This window comes from Echeneis naucrates, chromosome 15 (genome assembly GCF_900963305.1).
Source record: "Echeneis naucrates chromosome 15, fEcheNa1.1, whole genome shotgun sequence".
Lineage (NCBI taxonomy): Eukaryota > Metazoa > Chordata > Actinopteri > Carangiformes > Echeneidae > Echeneis > Echeneis naucrates.
In genome coordinates, this window is record NC_042525.1 from 22,321,584 (window position 1) to 22,346,716 (window position 25,133).

General features: G+C 42.6%; 1 protein-coding gene across 6 annotated transcripts; it reads left to right on the forward strand.

Moving 5' to 3' along the window:
* On the forward strand, window positions 1–25,133 carry ubr2 (ubiquitin protein ligase E3 component n-recognin 2). 6 transcript variants are annotated; one of them, XM_029520498.1, is made up of 46 exons: window positions 1–109; window positions 1,968–2,266; window positions 3,018–3,096; window positions 3,934–4,047; window positions 4,128–4,258; window positions 4,344–4,482; window positions 4,662–4,724; window positions 5,667–5,787; window positions 5,875–5,982; window positions 6,745–6,833; window positions 10,169–10,267; window positions 10,514–10,677; window positions 10,783–10,882; window positions 11,125–11,253; window positions 11,666–11,849; window positions 11,995–12,056; window positions 12,253–12,363; window positions 12,476–12,541; window positions 12,643–12,759; window positions 12,844–12,907; window positions 13,175–13,299; window positions 13,397–13,449; window positions 15,064–15,166; window positions 15,257–15,305; window positions 15,564–15,718; window positions 15,909–16,011; window positions 16,173–16,282; window positions 16,441–16,524; window positions 16,617–16,798; window positions 16,895–17,103; window positions 17,190–17,283; window positions 17,492–17,658; window positions 17,768–17,878; window positions 18,025–18,085; window positions 18,947–19,095; window positions 20,087–20,142; window positions 20,503–20,599; window positions 20,699–20,766; window positions 20,931–21,069; window positions 21,251–21,341; window positions 21,600–21,730; window positions 21,873–21,981; window positions 22,638–22,769; window positions 22,869–23,039; window positions 24,343–24,444; window positions 24,688–25,133. In XM_029520498.1, exons 1-46 carry the CDS (start codon window positions 26–28, stop codon window positions 24,827–24,829), a joined length of 5,316 nt encoding a protein of 1,771 aa, XP_029376358.1. In that variant the 5' UTR covers window positions 1–25; the 3' UTR covers window positions 24,830–25,133. The 6 variants fall into 6 exon arrangements, with proteins under 6 accessions (XP_029376358.1, XP_029376361.1, XP_029376356.1 ...); XM_029520501.1 differs by having other exon boundaries at window positions 16,904–17,103; window positions 17,492–17,653; window positions 17,790–17,878; XM_029520496.1 differs by lacking the exon at window positions 10,169–10,267 and adding an exon at window positions 10,006–10,104 and having other exon boundaries at window positions 17,492–17,653; window positions 17,790–17,878; window positions 22,638–23,039.

Genomic DNA, 25,133 nt, shown 5'->3' on the forward strand with positions numbered 1-25,133 from the left:
CAGTCACAGAGCAGAGGGAGGAAAGATGGCGGCGGCCGATTCCGACAGAGATCCACCGTCTGCATTGCGTTCGGAATTCATCAATTTCTCCGCCAAAGACACCGCCTCGGTAAGCGGCTCCTCGGTCTGTCAGGTCCGCTGACTCCCACCAGACCGAGCAGTGCCAGAGTCAGCTCTCATACCTGCTGAACGCCGGATTTAGAGGTCAATCTGCTGGGTACACCGACTCAGTGCTAAAGCTAATGTTAATGCTAGTGATAGCTGCAGGGAGTAATGTGTAAAACATCTGCAGACAGAATAAAGCTCCTGGAAACATCTGTCCACCGCTGTCAGCTCGAGCCCACCGGTTACACACAGACAGTTGATCCGACTGAATCTGCTCCACACGTCGGTGGCTCGCGAACCCGCTCCTGTGCGGTTATTTACCGCTTCACCGTGTGTCGACAGCGGAGCTAAGCTACAACAGATCCGAAGAGCCGGTCCCAGAGCCGGAGACAGGGTGTCAGGTCCACCGCCGATCTGTGATCTGTTTCAGCGTTTCACTCTTTCTCCCACCTGTGGCATGTTCACTGATGGAAAACATCCCAACAACAGCCACCTGACAGACTAAAGGAAGTTCATAATTTTCAGTCCCTTTTAAAGAAAATTCATCAGTTAACCAGGGGCACTTGTGGATTTTAATGTTATTATAATTTGAGGCTGTTGTCAGTTGGAGTTTAATAAGATCAGTTGGCCAAAAAGTACCTGACAGCTTGATAATGGCAGCTCAAGATCAGAGGATAGGAATGTTCTTGTCAGATGAGGTCCTGTACACCTCCACACATGTCAGTACTGGAAGCATTCATATATGAATATTTCTGACTTCCTTTAGTGAACAGGTGAATAAAATTGCAGATGACATTACAGAACATGCATGTTCTGAAGGATGAGTGAATCATCTGTAGTGGTGTATGCAGAATTATGGTGCCACCTGAACTTATTAGACTAATAAGGTAAGTTTCTTCTTCATAGAATGATAACCAGTGTCATAATCAGAGAAGATGCGTATGCAATAGTTATATATGCCCTGTGCTTGAGAACAAATTAGGCCAACTCAAATCAGTTGGGCCCAGGAAGTGTTCAACTTTTGACAACATTTACTGAAGAGAAAGTACTTCTAACTTCCCTGTTGAGCAACTTATTGATTGATAATTGATCGATGCAGCTTTGTATTAGTATAATTATTATACAGAGGGGGGTCAGAGCTGACGGGGCTCAGCAGAATGTTGTAGCTTGAAGCCACTGTATCCCAACATTCAGAACCAGTGTTTGTCTTGTTCCTTGCGTATATCATTTTGGTTCTAATAAACACCGACTACTTGAGCTCGTGCTTGGCCTGATGTTAGTCAAGTATTAGCTCAGTCTTTGCCTTTTCTTGGCTGGGTAATAAATTATCTTGATGTAGGATTAGTTCTGTGTTGGCCAATATGTAGGCCTGGTGGTAACTCCATGTTAGCTTAGTGATGTGGTTGCCATTAGTGCACTATTGGCCTGGTGTTAGTATGTGGGTCAGTGTGTCAGTGAATCCAGCAAGGTAAACTGTGTGAGCTGATTATGAGAACCTGCTGCTGCGCCTGGACACAGGATTACAATATTACTACTGCAGGAGCTACTGCACTGCTATATTATTACAGCAGTAGACTAGTAGTGTTTTTTACCATTTAATTTTCTTATTTCTTTTACTGTGTTTAAGTTTTCTAGATTGTTTCACGCTTGTGTAAAATGATTTTGGGTGTCTGTTTATAAATCGCAGCTTTGTCGATCTAGATAATTTATTAAGCGTTAAGAAATAGAAATTGTTCCCTGATTTATATCTCATTGGGCTGTGGGACAGTACAACAGGAATATTACAGCCAAAAACTGATTAGTGATTGGATTACTGGAGAATTCTGTCAATATTTTCTCCTGTCTTTTCTCCTCCTCCTTAGCGCTGGCTGGCAGTGGCGGATCTGCAGCAGGAGATGTACAACCACCTGGCCCTGTATGTACCCAGAATCCTTTGCTTGGGTCTGAGTGGGGCCAACAGTAGCAGGGAGGAGCAGAGAGAGGAGCAAAGAGAGGAGCAGAGGGAGGAGCTGGCCTGCCAGCTACTCCTCCTGGCTCCTCTTGAATGGCTTCTGCTGGGGGAAGAGCCAGCAGCTGGCCTGGCTCAGCTACAGGAGAACAACCAGCCGTCACCACTGTGTGGGCATGTGTTCAAGGTGGGCGAGCCCACCTATTCTTGCAGGTAACATACACTCACCAAGCACTCTATGAGGAACATCTGTTCATTTGCTTGGTCAAGGAATTATCCAATCAACTTCAGTTAATGTTCATATCAAGCATCAGGACGAGGACAAATGTGACTCTGACAGTGACATTTGAGTGTTGCTGAAGCTGTGGATCTGCTGGATTTCCAAATGCAACAGTTTCTGGAGCTTGTACTCATAAAAGAGAAACCATCAAGAGAGCAGCAATAGCTCTGTGTTAATGAGGTCAGGAGAGGGGACAGACTTTTGGGAGCTGACAGGCTACATTCACTCAGATAACACTGTTAACAATAACTCTGAGCAGATAACAACAAAAGGCCACAAGCCCACTGGACAGATGAAGACATTGGTTTGATAGATATGGAAAAGTATGAATACATGGACCTGAACTGCCTTGTGATCATACTCCAGGCTGGATTCATGGTCTGAATGCCTCTGTCAGGATGTTGTTGCCCATGTGCTTCTGCTGATTTTCTAATGCAGCAGGATAATACTCCATATCACAGAGTAAAAGTCTTCTCAAATTGGTCTCACGAGCGTAACAGAAGGTTCAGTGAACTTAATTTACCTCTCCAATAACCAGGTCAACAACCAGCTGGTTCAGCAGCTTTCTGAATCAATTTGAATGCACTGGACACAATATTCAGAAAAACACATAAACATACACCACAGACACAGAAAAACACAAACCTTGGTTTATACTTCAACGGAGTGTGTTTGTGTGTTTAGGGAATGTGCAGCTGATCCAACATGTGTTCTATGCATGCAGTGTTTCCTTGGCAGCATTCACAAAGAACATCGTTATAGGGTAAGTACTTAAAGGCAGGCACTCAGTGATAGTAACCAGCTGGTTGATGTGAGAAATGTGAGACACTGCAGCTGTTAAGTAGACAGACACCTGATGGCAGGTACATGCAGACCCCACCCACCCTCTGCTAGGGGTGCAGTGACCACACAACCTTTGACAGTAAGAACAGGAGCTTCTTAGTGTGTGTGTGTGTGTGTGTGTGTGTGTGTGTGTGTGTGTGTGTGTGTGTGTGTGTGTGTGTGTGTGTGTGTGTGTGTGTGTGTGTGTGTGTGTGTGTGTGTGTGTGAGATCAAGCAGTGTAGAAAGAACAGTCTGGTCCAAAACACAATGTTACTTACTACTACTGAGCTTCATTAATCAGGAGGAGATTGAGCAGTTACTTCACTCACACCAGTATATTTGTTTATGATGCCAAAGTCACACAAACCACCACTGAATATCCAAAGTTAAAGGAATAGCACATGCAGCTGCATGCTAATGTTTCAGCCAGTTGGCCGACATCATTTAGTACGTACCAGTGTGTGTGCTGCTTTTTACCTACGGGTATTTGACCTGTCAACTGCACAAAGAGCTGCTGGGATGTGACTCTGCAGCTGACAGCAGGAACACTGAGAGTCTCCTGTCTGCTGCAGGTGACGCTGCCAGCAAACACCTGAACTGTACACAGTTTGTGTGTTCAGGGCGCATTGTTGTCCCTTGTGTTGTTTCGTTCAGGGGACGAAGGACATGTCTGCACTGTGAGGATATTTTTTCCAGTTCAAAGAGTCATTTAGAGAAGAACTTGGGTTTAATGTTCAAGTTTGAGGTCAGGTCTTCATAAGTTTGCGTGTGTTGTAGATGACCACGTCAGGGGGTGGAGGCTTCTGTGACTGTGGAGATGCTGAGGCCTGGAAGAAGGGTCCTTACTGCCAGAAACACACACCTATAGAAAACAGTAAAGTCACAGAGGAGGTGAGACAACTGTCTCTCTTAATGTGTCTGTCTGCCAGTCTTTTGCAGCATTGATCACTCTGTACTGTTTGTCCCTTCAGGACCCTGTAGCTCAGCTTCCAGCTGACATGGTTGCCCGTAGTTACAGCATCTTCTCCATCATCCTTAAGTATGCTGTGGACCTGCTGACATGGGAACAGGAGGACCAGCTACCTGCAGAACTTAAGCCTCTGTTCGCAAATTCCTACAGTCTATCATACATTACATAAATATGCTCTTCTAATGCATGTACTAACATTTCCTTTGTGTGTGTGCAGGGAGAAAGGCGACACCTACTACTGCATGTTGTTTAATGATGAAGTCCACACGTACGAACAGGTGATCTACACACTGCAAAAAGCTGTCAACTGCAGCCAGAAGGAAGCTGTAAGCTTTGCCACCACCGTTGACAGAGACGTCAGTACCAAACAAATTATTTGTAAAATTATTATCGTTACTATCATCATCATCTTTATTATAAAGCACACTGTCATATGTTGCTCAGTCAGAAAAACCTGTAAATGTTCTGAGAGGAACAATTAAAGGCATGCAGAAATACATGTTTGTTTTTTATTTTTGTGTGTGTGTGTGTGCAGGGTAGGAAGGCGGTTCGGTATGGAGATTTCCAGTTCTGCGAACAGGCCAAATCTGTGATAGTGGTGAGTGTCTACCTCAAGGCTGACATGACTAGCAATAAATTTACTATGACCAGTGTAGATCAGGCTGTGCTGTGAAGGCTAATTCCAGATCTCCAGGGTACAAACATCCAGGAGCATCTTCGCATGGTGGATTGAAACAGAAGCTGCAAGACGGGCTTAAAAATTCTGGACTGATTGCATTCATTCTTTCATCTTCTACCACTTATCCATTTTCGGGTCGGGGGGAGATGCTGGAGCCAATCCCAGCTCACATTGGCCGTACACCCTGGACAGGTCGCTGTTGCAGGGCCAACTTACAAACACAGACAAGGATGATCAACTCGGTCTAGGCCTACGAATAATTTAAAGTGATCAATTAACCTGAACATGAATGTTTCTGGACGTTGGGAGGAAACCCATGCAGGCACAGGGAGAACATGCAAACTCAGCAGAGAAAGGCCTGAGGCCTGGGATCCGAACCCACAACCTTCTTGTTGTGAAGCAGCAGTGGTAACCACTATGCATAAAGTGCTGCCCTGCATTGATTTCCATCTATCCATCTTCTACCGCTTTTCCATTGCTGGAGCGAGAGGTGGGGTACACCCTGGACAGGTTGGCAGTCCATCACAGGGCCAACACACAAAGACAAACATAGATGCACAATCACTCATGCTTGTATTCAGACCTATGGACAATTTAGAGTCAACATTTTACCTACACATGCATGTCTTTCGACGGTGGGAGGAAACCCACGCAGACATGGGAAGAACATGCAAACTCTGCACAGAAAGGACCCAGGCTGGGAACCGAACCCACGACCTTCTTATTGTGGCAGCGCAAACCACCATGCTGCCCCTGCATTGTATTTTAGAATTGCCATATCTCAAACAACCAAAATGTTCACTGACTGCGCTATTTATCACCATCATCTTCATAATACAGTCCTCAACCCCTGTATTTCAGAGGAACACCAGTCGTCAGTCAAAGCCCCTCAGGGTCCAGGTGATGCACTCTTCTGTTGTTGCTCATCAGTGTTTTGCGTTGAAGGCCTTAAGTTGGTTGGGACAGATCATTCAGTACTCTGGTAGGTTTGGACTTTATTAACCACAATCTCTGTGTTTATGTGTCACTGCCGCTGCATGAAATAATGCTTCTTACCATTGTGATTCAGATGGATTGAGAAGGATCTTGTGTCAAGTTGGCCTGCAGAAGGGTCCAGAAGGAGAGAACTCCTCACTGGTTGACCGACTGATGCTCAACGACTCAAAGATGTGGAAAGGTAACAAACAAATAGAGTGACGTGTGTACTAATATACAAATACTCACACATATAATGCACTATGTGAACTAGTAAAGAAGTAACAATATGTACACTGGCAAAAATGTTTATAGTTCTAAATTGTAGGACACATTGGCCCATCCTGCTGATTTTTAGGTCTGATGGTTAGATAAGTTTTAAAGGTCCATATTTGAACTTTTCCAATGTTGATGTCAATGAGAAAATGAATTTGTTGTTTAAAGTATCAAAACCATATCGGCGTAGTTTAATATCTCTCCCAGACATCTCTGGAGCTCAAGTTACAACAGTTCAGTCAGCCAATCAGAGGAGACGATCTGAGGCCTTTTCTCTGAGCAAACCAGTAGAAATATTGAACCTCTCTGTTAAGTACTCAGTCAAAACAAAATCTTGCATTGTTGTATGATGTATCCAGACCAGTGAAACTGGACGATGACTGAGGGCAGTGACCTATTTGTTGTGACATCACAAGGTTCCTGTCAAAAGGTCCTGGCAATTGGTTTTAAGGCTCAGTTTCTGAATACAAGTGGCAAGCATTTCATCAATTGAGCACTTGGATACTTTCACTGTATTAGTATGGAACCTCAGCATGATTTATAATGACACATTGAGGCATACCTTTAGACTCTGAGCGCTTTCAATTAAATACAACAAGATATCTTATTGTGACCATGCAAATGCTTTATGAAGAATATTCTAAATTTGGAATCCTTTTTGAATACCTTACCTTATCTATGTCTTTAGGAGCTAGGAATATCTACCATCAGCTGCTGATGAACAGCCTCCTCATGGACATCAAGTACAAGAAGATATTTGCCATCCAGTTTGCCAAGGTAACACACCTGATCAACACACAGCTTGTCAGCTTATGCATATGTATGTGGTCTTATCAGAGCAGATCTTCATAGATAACCTGATTTATCATCTCATCTTTTATTAAACATGTTGGTTCATGTTAATGACTTTCTACTTCTCTCTTGGCTGATCAGCTGTTAAATGATCAGTATCTACCTCAAAAATAATTACAGTTGTCCCAGGTCCCATCCCAGAATGTTTTTCAACTTTCAGTTCTCCCACATGAATGTAGATGCAGGGCTGCTTCTCTTTTTACCTTGGTGAGATTGTACACCAGCATGAACCAAAGCTGACGCTGATTTCTTCTCCTGGGAGGGTTGTTGCTGATTTGCATTCTTAAGTTGCTACACATGAGCAGTGTTGTTGCTGCTGCTGCTGTTCCTCAGTAGCAATGTTTCCAGGGTGAGCAAGTTACCTGCAGTCTATGTTTCATCCTCCAACCACTGAGCAACATGGAAGAGGCGTGTGTTAGAGTACCTGTCACACAAACCCACACTTTGTTAATATTTGTTTTCAGTTCAGACACATTTACTTTTAAAGATGTATCCTCTGCTTCCATGAAAAGGTGCCCCATGTTATTCCCAGATTCCTGCAGTCTTTGCTATAAGGTTAAGCTCTTTTCTTGAAATAATTGTAAAACTAATTTGGGAGAAACTATTTAAACAAAATAATGGAATATCATTCACAGCTGACTATAATGGGCAGACCTTTGTCAGTGACAAGCTGTTGAACTTTTGCCCTGCTCAGATAACATATTAGCTTCAGTCTCTTCCAGTTGTTCAGATAACATTCAGAGGTGGTCTGAGCCACAGGTCATCAATTTTTTCTAGCAGCATTAATTCAAATGCCTTTGCCACAGCATAGGAACACCTCCTCTTCTGATGTCCTCCATTATAGTCCCGACATGTGTGTTAGGTTTTTTCTTTTTTTCTGACAGTGAGCTTAAGAAGATTTTTGACATGTTTCGACTGTCCTTCAGTCTTATTCAGAGGCGGTGTTTTCCTGAGGGCGTGACCAGCCTGGCAAACTGACGGATCTGCCAGGCCTGCCACGACCCCGCTGCCTGATGGTCTCTGGAGGAGTCCCAACATTGTTTCATAATGAACTGAAAATGTTTTACCATCACTGCAGAGCAATAATTCTCTCAACCCAGTCATAGCACAAACAAATTGACCTGTTTTTTGGATTGTCTAAAGGACATCATATGTGTTTATTTTCAAATGAAGTATGAAAGTCAAAGCCAATCACAAACTGGAGACTAGTTGTCAGGTGAAAATTAGTGATGGGCGTTACCAAACTTCTAAGATTCAATACGATAACTTTTGCATTTTGTAACTACTTTTTACATAAAATATTTGATACAGATTACTGGTAATTTCTTATTGTTGAATTTTTTCTCAATCAAAATAATAGTACCCTTAAAAACAAATCATGTCAAATACTGGCTGTGTAACAACTTTATTGTGCACAGTTCAAAATATAAAAGTTACAAATAATTCACATAAATATGAATTAAAATTAAACAGTCATGAGTCATGAATGAATCATTTGGTACTTGAAAATCACTTTACTGACTCATGAAGCACAATTTTTGGTCCCCGCTGACTCACTCACTGACTCATCCCTGCTACTGCTAGTTAGTTGCACAGCTAACTGAAGACACCAATCAGCATAACATTACTGTGTAACTGCTATTCTAACAGCACTTGGAGAAACATATCAAGCTAATCATTGTAATTGTGGCGAAAGCAACAGTTCATTGGGCTTGATGCATGTTGTCTTGTAAAAACCAGGTTAGGACAGAGCCAAAGCCAAATAATGGATTCTTGAAGTTGACAAGAAACGAGGAATGAGAGGGGAACCACAATTACATGGCATGCATTCTAACCACTCAACCTCCAGCGCTGCCCTCACTGTAGTTTTTTAACAAACAAACCTGGAGAGGCCCCATGCTCCTGCCTGTAGTGCATGTAGGCTATCTGAAGCACGGAGGGTTTCAGACAGCAAGCATCAAATCCCGGTTGCTGTGTGAAGCACTGCACTTGGAGCTTTGGTTAGGTTACTTTATTTATACTTGTGTATAGATTTGTTTTGCAGTGATTTGACATCCATACATACGATACAATATTTAACAATAACAACCTAAAGAGAACATAATCCAGATAAAAGATTAGATGAAGATAAAATGAGAAATGAAAGATAAAAAGTGCTCCATAGCTCAAGATGTCTGAAAAAACACTGATTTCCTGAGACACACACTAGGCTACCAATATAAAAACAAGGATTTTCCAAGGATATCATCAATGCAATAAAAAATAACCCAGATTCTTGGGTATGCAGTGGGACTAAAACAAAGAAACAAATAGTTTGTATAAGGTGTGCATAGTTACTGCTTATTCAGCTGGATAATGGCAGCAGGGATGAAACTGTTCTGATAGTGTTTGGTCTTACATTTAGGGACCAAATACCTCTATCTGGAGGGGAGAAGCTGGAACTCACAGCTCAAGGGGTGAGAGTCATCGTTTATAATAGAACATCACCCTGGGGTTGACATTCTCCACTAAGGCCCAGTAGGCATCTACCTCCTTGCAGCAGATGCTCTCCTCGGCTGTGGTCATGGCCTTGCATTTCCCACACAAGCATCTATGAAACAAAACGTGGCTCACCAAAGTGTTTCTTTCGCCATACCTCGTAGCATTGACGGATATTACGATTATGAGACACCTCGTCACGATCATTAATTTTGATTGTTTGTAAGTATCAATATTCATGCCTGTAATAGATGACTTTTAATAATTTTGCTATTGCCAGACATATGATGGCAATCTGTGCCCTATTATGATGTGAACACAATATTGCATATCCTTAGCTGATGTGCATAAGCTTACACTGGTCTGTCACCAAGACACCTGCCCTGCTCTCCACTGATTGTCCTAACACCACAGTTCTGTCTCTCTCCTCTGACCATTTAGTCTCTCCTTGCTCTCTGGGGCGCATAACAGGAGTTATTGAGCTGCGGTCTGTCATATGTGTAACGGTACACATTTAAAGTTTCTTCAGTGTCAGAACTGAGATTGGGGGTGGGGGGGTTGGGTGTCAGCCCAGCAGCAGCGACCTCTGACTCAGAGGTGAATGTCATCCCCCCTCTAGAACTACAGACGCCTCCAGACAGATTTTATGGAGGACGACCATGAGCGAGTAGTGTCAGTGACCTCGCTGTCTGTTCAGCTCTTCACTGTCCCAACCATGGTGAGTACTCCTCCTCCCTGCACCTCCACACACCTCTCTCTATCTCTCTCTCTCCTGCCGGTAGAGTTATGAACGATTGCAGAGCGACTACGTGAAGGATGACCACGACCGTGAGTTCTCCATAACTGACCTGTCAGTACAAATATTCACCGTCCCGTCACTGGTGAGTTCAGTCTGACTGTTTGTGTCGGATGTGAGAATAGTTGGTCACATTTCATGTCATTATTAAACCGGCAGATTCTAGTCTAATCCTTCTGACCTCATTTCATTTAAACCACTTTCATTATGTCACATTTTTGACTTGATACCTGATCGTCGATTCTTCCAAAGTTGCAAACTCTCATTCGTCATTGGGAAACGGTTTATACCTCTCTGCCTGTCTGTGTGTGCGTGCGTGTGCACGCTACAGGCCCGGATGCTGATGGTGGAGGAGAACCTGATGACGACTATCATCAGGACGTTTGTGGATCACCTCCGTCACAGAGACCTACAGGGACGTTTCCAGTTCGACCGCTACACTGCCCAGCAGGCTTTTAAATTTGGACGAGTCCAGAGCCTCATTGGAGACCTCAAGTGAGGACCAGCTATACACCAGTTACATTCCAGTTTAAACACAGTTATGCACAAGTTCCACCAATAAAACTTGTTCTCTCAGTTGAACCAGTTTTTTGTGAATAGGTATGTCCTGATTAGTCGTCCTTCTGAGTGGAGTGATCAGCTCAGACTGAAGTTTCTAGAAGGTCTGGATGCTTTTCTGGAGCTGCTAAAATGTATGCAGGTAATGTGTAGAGACACACGCAAGAGCCATCTGGATATCAATAACCTGTCTGTGATCTGTGGATCTGTCTCCATGGACCTGATTTTCCCTGACCAGTGGACCTGTCTGTCTCTGATCCATAGATGTCTGTCTGTGTGACCTGTCATGTACCTGTGTCTCTCTGACCAATTTCACTGTCTCTATGGCCCCGTTCATCTCTGATCCTCAGACTTATGTGTAACCTGTGAACTTGTCTGTCTCAGGGTATGGACCCAGTAGTGAGACAAGTGGGACAGCACATAGAGATGGAGCCTGAGTGGGAGGCAGCATTCACTCTGCAGATGAAACTGACCAACATCATCTCCATGATCCAGGAGTGGTGCTCTGCTGATGTGAGTCTACACAAATCACCTCACAGACTACACAACATAAACAAATACACACAAAATAAGAATCTGTTTCAGAAATATGACATTTTAATTAATTGGGTTATTATGAATAAGTACTGACTGATGTTTCAGTAGTTTCAGAGAAAAAGTTCAAATTCAGAGAAAGGATCCCAACCAGACAAAATAAAAGATCGTTTATAGATTTGAATAGCATCAGAGGTGCAACAATGAATTGATTGATGTTAACAAATTATTCTGTGGTTTTATCTTTTAGTTGAAAATGTTAATGGTAACTTATCTTCTCTGTCTTTAAGAGTCCAAACATTTTCTGAGTGTCTGGTCAATGTTTTGTATATTGTGTATATAATTCACTCTAACATTTAATTTCATAATTTAACCCGTGTGTGTGTGTCAGGAGCATGTGCTTATTGAGGCATACAGGAAGTGCCTGAGCGTGCTCAGTCAATGCCACAGCAGCCTTCCAGATGGCGAGCAGCCAATCAACTTGAGCCTGGCCGGTCACTCTGTGGAGACCTTCAGGTACCAGGTGTCTCAGGACAAAGTGTCCATACACCTGCCGGTCTGCAGGCTGTTGGCAGGTAAGCACTTGCAAACACTGATACGCATGCAGATATATAAAATAAATTTTTGTTTTATGTTTTGTCTCTAGTGTTTGAGAACCTGATGTCAGCCCTTTAACTAACTGATAATTCACCCATCTCCCTTCCTCTTTCTCTCTCTCAGGTCTACATGTTCTCCTCAGCAGGACAGACGTTGCCTCTCGTGTCCCTGAACAGCTCCCACTGGTCAGTACCAAAATTGGTGTGTGTGTGTGTGTACTGTTGAATTTTTGAAACTATAACACCACTAATGTTTTAAGGTTATTATTCAATAAAAAAGTAACAGGGGTTTTTCTTCAATTCTCAAATATCCTGATACCATTGTATATTAGGTTTTTGTTATTGTTACTTTCCTACTGTTAATGTGTGTGTGCATCCCCAGGGTGAGCTCAGCCCCCCCCTGCTGATTGAACTCCCCCTCCGCTGCCTTGTACTATGTGCCCAGGTGCATGCTGGAATGTGGAGGAGGAATGGCTTCTCCCTGATCAACCAGGTGAGTCCCTACTTGATGATCAACACTGGGATTAGCTGATCTGCCATAACACACATCAACTCTTAGGAAATCAGAGTCAAAGTAATAATAAAATGACTTGTCTGTGTTTCAGATCTATTATTATCACAATGTGAAGTGCAGAGTGGAAATGTTCGATAAAGACATCATCATGCTGCAGGTAGACCACACTCTGCAGAATCTGTTGACTCTAGCTGTAGTGTGAGAGCAGATTACTTTGGTTTCAGTATCTCATAGGTTTTGGTGTCTGTTCTGATGCAGGCAGGGGCATCCATGATGGATCCAAACCACTTCCTGATGATCATTCTGAGTCGATTCGAACTTTTTCACATTTTCAGCTCGACAGATGTCAGGAAAAGATACAGAGAAGCCAACAAGGTCAGTACTCACTCTACTGACATGGTTACAGACCGTAGGAGATACAGAGAGCCAACAAGGTCAGTACTGACTGCTGTTTTACAGGATGTGGTCCAGCAGAACAACACTCTGATCGAGGAAATGCTTCATCTCATCATCATGGTTGTTGGTAAGTTTGCCTGTGTTGTTCAGTTTTATTTTAGCAGGACCATTTAGTTCTAGGTGTTCAAGGTTCCACTCATAACTTTTATAGAGGAGCTGGATATTTAGCCTTTCATGAACAACGCAGCCACTAGGACAAACTGACAGCTTCCTGAGTGTATTTTCTCTATAAACATACTGACTAAAGGAGTATTTACCTTCTCTATAGTAACCAGGTTACTTTGTAAGAATGAAACACAGTAAAGCTGTGAGTGCATGCGTGTGTGTGGTTCAGGTGAACGTTACGTGGCGGGTGTTGGGCAAGTGGAGCCTTTTGATGAAGTCAGAAGAGAAATCATCCACCAGCTGTCGATCAGACCAATGGCCCACAGTGAGCTGGTGAAAGCTCTGCCTGAGAACGTAAGACACCTCACTGTCATTATACCTGTCTGCCTATACATGTATACATGTCTATCATTCAATGGAGAAGATCATTTCAGAGTCTTTTCTCTTTCAGGGGAATAAGGAGACTGGTCTGGAGGGAGTCATTGACAGTGTGGCTTCATTCAAGTCAGTCTGTTTTATTAACACTTAAATAAAAATACAACTTAACAAATACCATTACTGGTCCACCTTTAAGTCTGAAATTAAATCTATTTAATTGTTGTGAGAAAAGAATGCCTCTGCATGTAAAGTGTAAAGATTAAATTCAGTTCGCCAGTCAAATGGCATCAAATCATATTTGGATTATTTGATTTGAACAGTGACATAATAGTTGTACTCATTACTCTACATGCACCAGCAGAATTTGGAAAATGTGCTCCATTCTTTAGATAGATGTACTTTATTGATTAATGATTTTGGTTATTGGTTAACAGGACCAGGTTGCGATCCGATCTGCCAAGGGGAGGAAGGGCTGTGGTACTGTATGCATCACAAGTGTTTGCATACAGCAGGCCCAGGGTTTTATTTTCACAGCTAGGGAAGTCTGCATACTGATGAAAAGTTGGTAATAATTTGTCCAATAAGATGTGATTAAAGTCTCCAGTAATCATAATGAAGGCTTTGTGGTGTTAAGTTTATAGAAAACATCAGTCATTAGGCGAAACACATTTCACTTATTTTAAGTTTAAATTAGCAGGCATCTCAAAAATATTACAACCATTAAATAAAACTGTTTAAAAGTCTCTTATTTTCCACCTGTTGTGTGGAGTTTGAACACAACCGATTGGCATTTTAAGTCTTTGGATAGCTTTTTATATTCTTTTCTGGTTTTGTACACTGCAACCAGCGCTGTTGACCCACAGCAAGGCTGTGGATTCAGTTCCTGGGCCTGGGGCCTTTTTCTGCAGAGTTTGCATGTTCTCCCTGTGTCTATGTTTTGGTTTTCCTCCCACTATCCAAAGACATCTTGTTTAGGTTAATTGGTGACTCTAAATTGCCCAGAGGTCTTGAGTGGTTGTACACCTCTGTCTGTCTGTGTGTTGGCCCTGTGATGGACTGGCGACCTGTCCAGGGTGTACCCCGCCCTCGCCCAATGTGAGCAGTCAGATTGGCTCCAGCACTCCCCGCAACCCATGAACAGTTAAGCGGTAGAAGATGAATGAATGAAGGCACTACAATTACCTTCTCTCGCATGTCCTTTGATGGCTCCTTTGCTTTTTCCATGGCTCAGAATCCGTCAGGCAGCGCTGGATGAAATGTACAGTCCTTCAAGAGCCCTGAAACTCAGTGACAATTTATACACAGACACTAATTACTAGCAAACATGTCAGGTGTGGTGGGGACAGTTGAAAAGCCATTTCAGCCTGTGTGTTTCAATTTGTTTGGAAGTTTGTCAGGCCAAAATGTCAAGGTTGTGTTTAATTTTGATCAGCATCATTCTAGTGATTCCACTTATTCATTATGATTTAAAAAGCGCCAAACATAATTGTGTGAAAATAAATGGCTTCTTCTTACCATTAACCTCGATTGAAAGAAACGTTTTTTACATGATAAATAATATCTTCTAAAAAAATGGCCAATATTTAAATTCTGCCAGGGTGTGTGAACTTATGAGCACAACTGTATGTCATTAAAGCAGCTACACAAGACAACAAACCACACTTGGCTGCTTCTGTTTCTGAATGAGTCAGTAGTATTAACTATAGACTGTACACCCTGACTGTGTATTTTGATTGACAGGAAGCCAGGCGTGACAGGCCGAGGTCTGTATGAACTGCGTCGTGAGTGGAACAAATATTTTAACCTCTACTTCCATCACTACAGCAGAGCTGACCAATCCAAGGTACACACAAGGATCAACATATTGAAGTGTTTTTGGCCTTTGAATCTGATTGCTGTCATAGTAACCATGTGGGTTCTGCATGCGTTTCAGGCTGAGGAGGCTCAGAGGAAGTTAAGGAGACAGAACGGACAGGACACAGGTGAAGACATTTACACATACCCATAGCCGAGTGTAATGCTACAGGTAGCATGTTGTATCAAGCCTCTCCCATGCTACACATACAGAGCTGTAAACCTGAAGCTAGCTTGACTGATTGGAGGAAAATCTTAGTAGTTTAAGTTCTTATCCTCAGCCTTTGAGAAATGTCTCCAGCTCGCATTTAATAACATAACATCAAAAGTTAATATTAATAGTTTACATTCATTAATATACGTTTCTGTGTGTCTGTTTTGTTCAGCCCTGCCACCCCCAATCCCTCCCCCTCTCTGTCCACTATTTGGCAGCCTGGTGAACCTGTTGCAGTGTGACGTGCTGCTGGCTGTAGAGGGCGCTGTGCTACAGTGGGCTGTTGAGCCCAGTGGTGGGGGTTGGACTGAGTCCATGCTGCAGAGGGTAAGAGACTGAGGCAGGGACTGTGTGACACCTGCTTAGTCAGTAAAAATACTCTCAATGCAATTTAAAAACTAAATTCAATGCTTCCTTGCAGACTGTTGCATGTTTTAGTCCTACATATAAAATGTAACCTCAATAAGAGTATAATCACATACGTGAGCGTGTACTGTGTATCTGTATACACACACAGGTGCTCCACTTAGTAGGCATGGCTCTGCTGGAGGAGCAGCAGCAGCTGGAGAACAGCAGTGCAGATGAGGATGTCACCTTCAACTACACCTGCAAGATCACACGTCAGTACACACCTTAACACAAAATAAGATATAAGACACACTGTATCTAATTCAGAAACAGGAGTTACCATTGTGTCAATATTTCCTGCGATCTGAATGCCATCATGTATTTAGTTTCTGTTTTTATATTTGGTGTGTGTGTTTTTTTGCTTTGTTTCTAGGTCCAGGCGAAGCTCCCAGTACGTCAGGAAGTGTCCTGGCCTTGTTGGAGAGTTTACAGAATGCTCCTCACCTGGAGGTCCACAAAGATATGATCACCTGGATCCTCAAGGTTAAACCTGAGCATAATGTGCTGTCAATACCATCAGTTTTGTTCCTCTGTGTCCCACAGAGGTCCACACTGGACTTATTTTAGCGTCATTCACATCACAACAAAAATACAGCTTATCAGCACCATCTGTATTTTCAGTTGTTGCTGTTGGTTTACAGATGGTCACAAACATCAAAACAATGAGAGAGCGAACATCATCCACTTCCACCATCACCATCAGTCCAGGACAAGGACAGGAGGAGGTAAGGCACGCACACATCGATAGCACCTCAAGGTCACACATTAACCACTTCAGCAGGATGAAAAGAAAAAAAATGTTGGTTGTCTCCTGCAGATGTTGAGAGATAAAGACAAGGCAGAGAGGAAGAGGAAAGCAGAGATGGCCCGGCTGCGGAGGGAGAAGATTATGGCTCAGATGTCTGAGATGCAGAAACATTTCATCAATGAGAACAAAGAACTTTTTCAACAAAATCTAGAGGAGCTGGTAGCCTCGACGTCTGCTGCTGCAGAGAGCAGGTATACCTGTACTGTTGCTGACACAGGTCTGGTTGAAATTTTTATTGTCTTTTTCACTACACAGATATTGTTATTAAAGTATTATCTTCCTTCCAGTCCTCACAGTTTAGTGCCAACTGGTGTTGCACAGGTATGTGTTGGTCCCAGGAGGTTGGGTGGAACTGAACATCGTCACTTGGTGACCTGTATCCTATGTCAGGAAGAGCAGGAGGTGAAAGGTCATGGTAGAGCCATGGTGCTGGCTGCATTTGTACAGAGGTCAACCGTGTTGTCCAAAAATCGCTGCCGCAGCTTGCCTGACCCAGGTGAGCTTTACTTTGACATCATCAAAACAGTAATCAATTAAATGTAATTGTTCATTAATTAGTGTACATGTGAATCTGCTTTTCAGAACGGCACAACCCTCTTTTCATGCACCCTGATCTGTCTCTCGGGATTCACACGGCCAGCTGTGGACACATTATGCACGCTACCTGCTGGCAGAGGTACAACACTGCTGCTTCCCAGTGTCCAAACGGACAGGACTGACAGTCAGCTCTCATACTGAACATCGGTTGCGCATAATCCATAGTGGAGCTATTTAAATCATATACAGTGATCCAGGATTTTTCCTTCTTATAATATTCAACACATCAGAAAAGGTTTCCTCCTGTGCACAGGGTGTATGATATTGTGTATTTAATGTCTGTTTAGGTACTTTGAGGCGGTGCAGTTGAAAGAACAGAGGCGTCAGCAGCGTCTTCGAGGTCACACAAGCTATGATGTAGAGAACGGAGAGTTTCTGTGTCCACTCTGCGAATGTCTGAGTAACACTGTGATCCCTCTGCTGCCACACACACCTTCACCTGACCACAGGTTCTACACACAGTCACAGCACTGCTGAATGTCCCGTTACCCTTCACCTTCCAGTTATAAATTTGTTGCCAGACTAACACTAACACATCATATGATGATGTTACCTCATGTACACTTCCTCTTCTTACTCCTGTAGTTGTTCTCATTCCAATCTGGAGACATGGCTTCAAACAACTAATCAACAGATAACAGCACTACACTTTGCCCACAAGAAGCATTCTGATGGTGAGTCACCTGTCAATTAATTATTGGAGTCACATCATTGCAGGCCCACTTTAACAGATATGCGTGTGTGCCTGCGTGTGTGCCTGCGTGTGTGCCTGCGTGTGTGCCTGCGTGTGTGCCTGCGTGTATGCACGTGTGTGTTTCAGGTACAGCAGAGCAGGCAGAGCCTACAGTTCCCGAGGGATTCCAAGTTGACTTCACTCCACAGTGAGTCAGCAGCTCTTTCCCATCAATAACTTGTAACACAGATCACATCCACAGGCTTAGCTTCTGTTGCAACTGTCATTTAGATATAAGTAAGATCCACTGTGAGTGTGTGGAGGAAACTCAAAGACCTGAGTGGGAGATGACAGTTCATCAATCAGCAGGGATACAAACAGGAGCAGTGTCAGTGTATAAACCAGGTGTCGGCAACCTTTAGCATTAGAAGAGCTATTTGGGCTTGATTCCCATCGAATAAAACACCTGGAGCCGCAAATCATCGCATCACTGCATATACAGTGTCATTACACTTATGTATATAAGTAGCTGTAGTTTGTTGCATTTATGTCATAAGAACTATGTTCTATTTTCCTCAACTTTTCTTTTTTTGAATGTATCCATGGTTAGCTTATAGGGGTTAAGAGCTCAAAATAAGTCAACTGCTGATCGGCAATAGGTGACACAAATAAGGTGCGACACATATTCTGATCACCAAAATATTAATACATGTTTTATTTCAATGTTACAGCACCACCTAAATCTTCAGAATCTGTTACATTTTAAAAGAAAATCTATGTAGAATAAAAGTTAATAAAATGAAATAGCCTTTTTTTTTTCACGTTATTTTCTCAAAGCAACAGAGAGCCCCAGCAGAGGGATGAAAGAGTCATATGTGGCTCCAGTGCAGCAGGTTGCTGACCCCTGGTATAAACAGTAAACGCATATGGTTATTCCTCAGCTCAAATATTACCAATTTCAAAGAATTAATTTCTTTTTTAATGATCATCATACTTCAGTATTGCCTGATCACTTCGTGTGAAGTACGTCTGCGTGTGAAGCCAGTGACTGACAAACTATGTCCCTTAGGAACCTGTACTCCAGCAGCATCAATGAAATGATCACCACCTTCAGCATGTCGACCTACAAGGTGGGACTGAAGGTGAACCCCAATGAACAGGACCATCGAGTCCCTGTGCTGAGCTGGTCCACTTGTGCCTACACCATCCAGAGTATAGGTATGCACACAATTACACACACCATCCACGGTATTGATGTGCACATGCTCAGACCAACATTTGCAGTTAGTTACACTGTAGGTATACACACATATTTGACAGTATGGGTATTTATACACCAAAGAGGTACATACCTACACACTCCAATGAGTATGTATCAGTATTCACCCACACCATTCAACATGTTGGGGATAGTGTAGGACTGAATAATGATGGGACCCCTTTATCTGCAACAGCAACTCCGATCAGAGAGTAGATGCGGAGACAGTGAAGTGTTCAAGATGGTTTATTTACTGAGCTGGTTGGCAGCAGTACAGATTTGCCTGATTATAAATGTAAAATTTAAATGGAGAATGGTTTCTGAAAAGCAGAATGAAAATATACAAATAATGCTTAACCAATATAAATACTAAACACATGTTTTAGTACTCTAACCACATTAACAGAGGGGTATGTAAACAGAAATGGCAAATACAGAGCTTAGCTGGTGTTTTTCATACACACCATGCACACAAGCAATATAACAAAATAGCTGGCTAGCATTGCTCAATAATGAGCTAGTCAACGTTTGCACAGTTGCAGAAACTAGCTTAGAAACGTCCACAAGTCATGGCCACTTAATATAACATAACTTGGACCATATACAACATTTGTATCACGTAAAAACTTGTTAAATATACCCCGCAGGCTATTAATAACCCACAGCCTTCACAAACCCATCCTTAGAGAGAAAAGACAGGCACCTGCGTTGCAGTTGGTGCTCCCATGACTCCCGTAAGACTGACTCTTTAGGACCCTACAGCACAACATGGGCTGTCCAAAGAGGTGCCTGAATAAAATAACAACTCTGTATAACAGAAATAACAGGATTATAGAGAAAATAGCAGGAAATTTACAATACAACATAAAGGTGTTTACACTTTGTTTGTCAAACACACACTAAGAGGTCAGCGGTCACCCTTTGTTTTTTGTTTTTTGTTTTTTTTTGCAGAGCGCCTCATGATGGAGGAGGACAAACCATTGTTTGGAAGTTTACCATGTCGACAGGTAATGCACTCATCGCTTTTCCTGACAAAAAAGAAAAACTAGTATGATTAGTCAGAAAGGGTTCAGGGGTGTGGTTTGAGCCTACCTGACCTGAGTGATATCCCTGTTCCTCCAGGAATCTTAATATAACATCAATCCATAAGTTCAGTCCTAAATGTACCTATGAATGGAGTGAGTCAATGACAGCATGACAGCATGAAAACCATATATATAGATTTTCTACTTAGATCAGTAGAGCTGGTAATGTGTGTGTGTGTGTGTGTGTGTGTGTGTGTGTGTGTGTGTGTGTGTGTGTGTGTGTGTGTGTGTGTGTGTGTGTGTGTGTGTGTGTGTGTGTGTGTGTGTGTGTGTGTGTGGCAGGATGATTGTCTGAGCTCTCTCACCAGATTCAGTTCCGCATGTTGGACTGCAGCTCCACTGAAAACAATTCACACACACTTCATCAGACTGTTTGCAGGTAAACGTTAGACTAAACGCTTTCACTCACTATCTCTTTCCCACAAACAGTTAAGCACAGTTAAGTAGTTTGTAATAAGGTCGTGTGTGTGTGTTCCAGTCCTGGTTCCAGACTCTCAAGTGGAAAACACCCCGTGTATCCTCGACATCGACATGTTTCATTTGCTGGTGATTTTCCTCAACTCATTACCCTTTTAAATCCAGTTTAATTTTCTAAACTGACTATCCAAGTCTAAGTAGATGCAGGCAGTTACTCTGGTTAGTTTCAATGTCCGTTGAATCAGTTGAATTTCAGAAAAGTAGGATAACTGTTTGTGTGTTTGTCTCTACAGGTTTACAGTGTATTGTCCTATACCTCAGTTCACAGTCTTGACCAATCAAGACGGACCTTGGTTGACTCAGGCCACCTCCACCTTTTTCACCTGATCACTGTGGCTCACCTGGTTCAGATCCTGCTCACTTCAGCTACAGGTGATTCAGACTGAAAAGCAGACAGACAGTGCAACAGAGTGACACGTATAGTATATGTGCAAATAATAACGTACATATTTCAGGCATTTCCACATGAGGAACTCTGTTTCTGTCTGTCTCCCATTTGTCTCTCACCTCTTTGGATCTTTTGTATCTCTCTCTTTGACCTGTCTTTCTGTAGAGGAGGTGTGTATGGATCAGGACAGTGGAGGATCAGAAGAGGAGGAGCTCACGTGTCAGCTCTATGACACTCTGAGGAAACATCAGGGCAGGTGAGCACACTCAAACACTCAGTGTCCTTGTTCAAGACGGGGTCCTCACTATGTCAATGAAGCAGAGGGTGGCATGACCAGATCAGTGTGTGAACTAGGATTCCTACATGTACATAAATACAAATAAAAAACTAACAATTCATAATTGTTAAGGCATTTACCTTCAAAAATCTAATCTTTATAAACTCATATTTAATTCATGAATTTATTTTTCTCTATTTATGTACTATTTTTTACAATGTCCTGTATGTGGATCAGTTTGTTACCAGAAGTGTCCTCTGGGTGGCAGTTATGGCGCTCTGTTAAAGCCGGCATCCTGCCATTCCTCAGAGCTTCTGCCCTCTTCTTCCACTACCTGAACTCTACAGCGCCACCCGTTGACTTGCTGGGTAACAACAATACAACTCAGAGACACAATAATATGACAATACAGAGAAAAATGTCAAATTCAAAGGTTTTCAGCATTTTCTTGATGTGAGCATGAACACAAAGTTACATCAAAGTGTGTGTGTGTGTGTTTGTATTTTGTAGTTGCAGGTCCTGGTCAGTGGGAGGCGTTGTGTAGCTACCTCAGTCTTCCCCTCAACCTGCTGCAGCTTCACCACAGCCACCACACACTATTGGAGCCACTTATAGACAGGTAACCCACAGTTTCTGAAAGCTGGGGCTATATGAAGAAATGCTCTCTACCTTTATTTTCATATTTGTCATTGAAGCCAGAAGATCGGTCTGATCAAATCTGTTAAGCTGTGACTGATCTGGCACATCAGTTAATGAAGAGAAACAAATGCCACATCAGACTAACATCATGTCAGCGTAGGTAAACCAAAGATCCTCTGTAACAAAATGATGCATCACAAACAGCGCCATCGTTAGTTCCTGTCTCCAAAGTGGGTGTAGTTGTAATTGCTTGTTCATGTTGAACAATAGAGTAAAAGATCAGATCAGTGCAATAATCTGCACAGCTGTACCCCCAAAAGCTGTTTTAAAATTTCAACAACAAAAGGATCCTTAAAATTTTCTGTGTTTGGGAGGCCACATCAGAAAGACAAATGAGTTAAGTCAGACAGTCCAATTGAAAGTAAATTTTCTCCTGATCTGTTGATCTGGAAAACATCAATTTGAATGACTCAGTAACAAGAAGTGATCCTTTATTTTCCATGATGGAGGTGGTGGTATGTTATTTCACACCCTCACCCGAAATAATCACAAATCACTAACCATGACCATCTGTCTTGATTTACCTCCAGCACACATCATATAACACTGCTTATGTTTCTTTTTATGTGTGTACAGGTGGTGTTGCCATCCAGGTGTGAGACAGACACTTCATGGGGGTGTCATTGTCAAGTTTCCGAGAGAATCCAACAGACTGGTCGAGCTCCCAGAAGATTACAGCGCCCTGATCAACCAGGCATCCAGCTTCACGTCAGGACAAACATCTGACACACACAATGACACAGGTCTCCTGCTTCTGTACCATTTGTACATGTCAACAAGCTGTACTTGTGTGTGTTGCCTGTGTAGGTGTCCACGATCAGGTGGAGATAAGTCTCGTGCTCCCACTCTGTGCCTGGTCTGTGGCTCCATGTTGTGTTCTCAGAGCTACTGCTGTCAGACAGAGGTGGACGGAGAAGATGTAGGAGCCTGTACCGCCCACACCTTCACTTGTGGAGCCGGCCTAGGACTCTTCCTAAGGTAAAACATCTGGACTGTGTTGCCATCCTCCTGTCCAGATGTTCATGTTCCCCTCAGAATGATCTCTTATAACAGACCATCAGTAGTTAGTTTATTTAAAGGTCACTCAACTCACTTAGCATCGTGTGTGCTATACCCTCCTCTTAAACAGGGCGTGTGCACAGAATAGTGTTTATTAAGTCAGAATTTGTTTTGTGTCTTTCTATTATCATATGATTTTTTTTTTTTTTTTCTCCATTATTTTATCATGCTGTCATCATGCTGAGTAAGATGTGATTACAGCTGCATTATAGTCTGTTACAGCAGTGATCCCCAACCCCCGGGCCCCGGACCGGTACTGGTCTGTGAGTCTATTGAACTGGGCCGCACAGAAAGAATAAATAACTTACTTATTATGTTTTATTTATTATCTGAATCTGAACTATGTTTTAAGAATGACCGGATTCTCTCTGTTACATCCGTCTGTGACTCACTCTTGATGCATGTCAAGACGCTTGTCTCGGTCACGTGATACGTTACAGCTAAAATTAAACCCACAAGCTAGCAAAATGATTAAAAAAGGACAGTTTCTTTGTGAAGGGGAAAAGGCCCAGTGAGGAGACAGGAGAAGAGCCTAACCCCATGAAAAAGAAAGCTGCATTTATGTTCGGGGTTAGGGGGCAGAGAGGATGTTACTCATGTTATGCTGTTGGCGCAATGTTAGTTCGTGGCGCAACAAAGGTTGGGGACCGCTGTGTTACAGGCCAGTTACTGTAATTTCTGGAGTATACCGCACACCTGAATATAAGCTGCACCCATTAAATTTAAAGAGAAAAACCGACCGCAGCTGTCGGAAATATGGGAGGAAATGGCACATGGCAGGAATTATGTTACACAGAAAGATTTCACCTTTTCGCCAGATCAATCAACTTGAAAGCTGCATCATATGCATTGCTTTGTGTGTTTTCCGTGATAAGGGTGTGTGCATGAAGCACAAAACAAACGACTGATCTGAAGAATTTATTGTGGGTGCGTTTAATTGGTCCACTGTTACCTGTTGGGTAATTTCATTGGTCTGATCTGATGGTAAATTTGTAACTGTATTGGCGGCATGAAGCTCGTTACCCGTAAAAATCCATAAATTAGCCGCAGGGTGTGTGTGAAAAAAGTAGTGTCTTATAATCTGGAAATTACGGTGATACATTTTTATTTGTAGTTGATTTCTTTGTGTTTTTTATGTTTTGTGATGTACTTCATCTATCTGGTTGTGCAGCACTGCACACGTACTGGAACCCCTGTTAACCCTGTGTTTCTGTGTGTGTAGGGTCAGAGAGAGTCAGGTTTTGTTTGTAGCAGGTAAAACAAAAGGCTGTTTTTATCCTCCTCCATACCTGGATGACTATGGAGAGACCGACCAGGGACTCAAGTAGGTCTTCATTTGCCTTTTATCCTTTTGTTACTTTGTTGTTGACCTTGTATTTAGGTTGTTGAGATTCTGTTGAAGGAAAAGGAAAGTTGTCACCACAGTTAATTTATGAAATCATTAAGGAAATCAATCCCTTAAACATGTCTGAGTTGATTTGTGCCAATGCTTTTAAACATTTATACTTATGCTTGTTTAACCTGCAGTTGTGATTGTTTGTTTACCTGCTTGTTTGTGTGTGTGTAGGCGGGGGAATCCTCTCCACTTGTGTTCAGAACGTTACAGGAAGATCGAGCATCTGTGGCGGCAGCATGGTATCGCTGAGGTCATTGGTCATGCTCAGGAGGCTAATCAGACGCTGGTCGCTATCGACTGGCAACATCTGTGAAGTTTGTATTTGGCTCTGCTCCGTCATGCGTAGAAATACAGCAAGTGATTGGCTGTCAGATTTTACCCTGCCCCTTTTTTATGAGAAACCCCTCCCCTCAACAAATTTGCTTCCTGCAGCCCAGCACTGCTTTCAGGGATTTTTTTTTTTTTGAGCCGGGTGAAATAGGGGGATGTTTGGATTTTTGATTTCTGTCTGACTTTTGACCCTCTCCAGTCCAACAATAAGAGAGCGAGATGTATAAACACTGACTCTAGGACATTTATTTAAATTTGTGTGTGTGTGTGTGTGTGTGTGTGTGTGT

What these genes read in the sequence shown, in the direction of transcription:
- ubr2 (XM_029520496.1), top strand. Translation starts at nt 26, where the DNA reads ATGGCGGCGGCCGATTCCGACAGAGATCCACCGTCTGCATTGCGTTCG. An exon ending in AGCTGCTAAAATGTATGCAG is followed by an intron (nt 10,883 to 11,124) that starts GTAATGTGTAGA and finishes TGTCTGTCTCAG; the next exon opens with GGTATGGACCCAGTAGTGAG. An exon ending in TTGGAGCCACTTATAGACAG is followed by an intron (nt 21,982 to 22,637) that starts GTAACCCACAGT and finishes ATGTGTGTACAG; the next exon opens with GTGGTGTTGCCATCCAGGTG.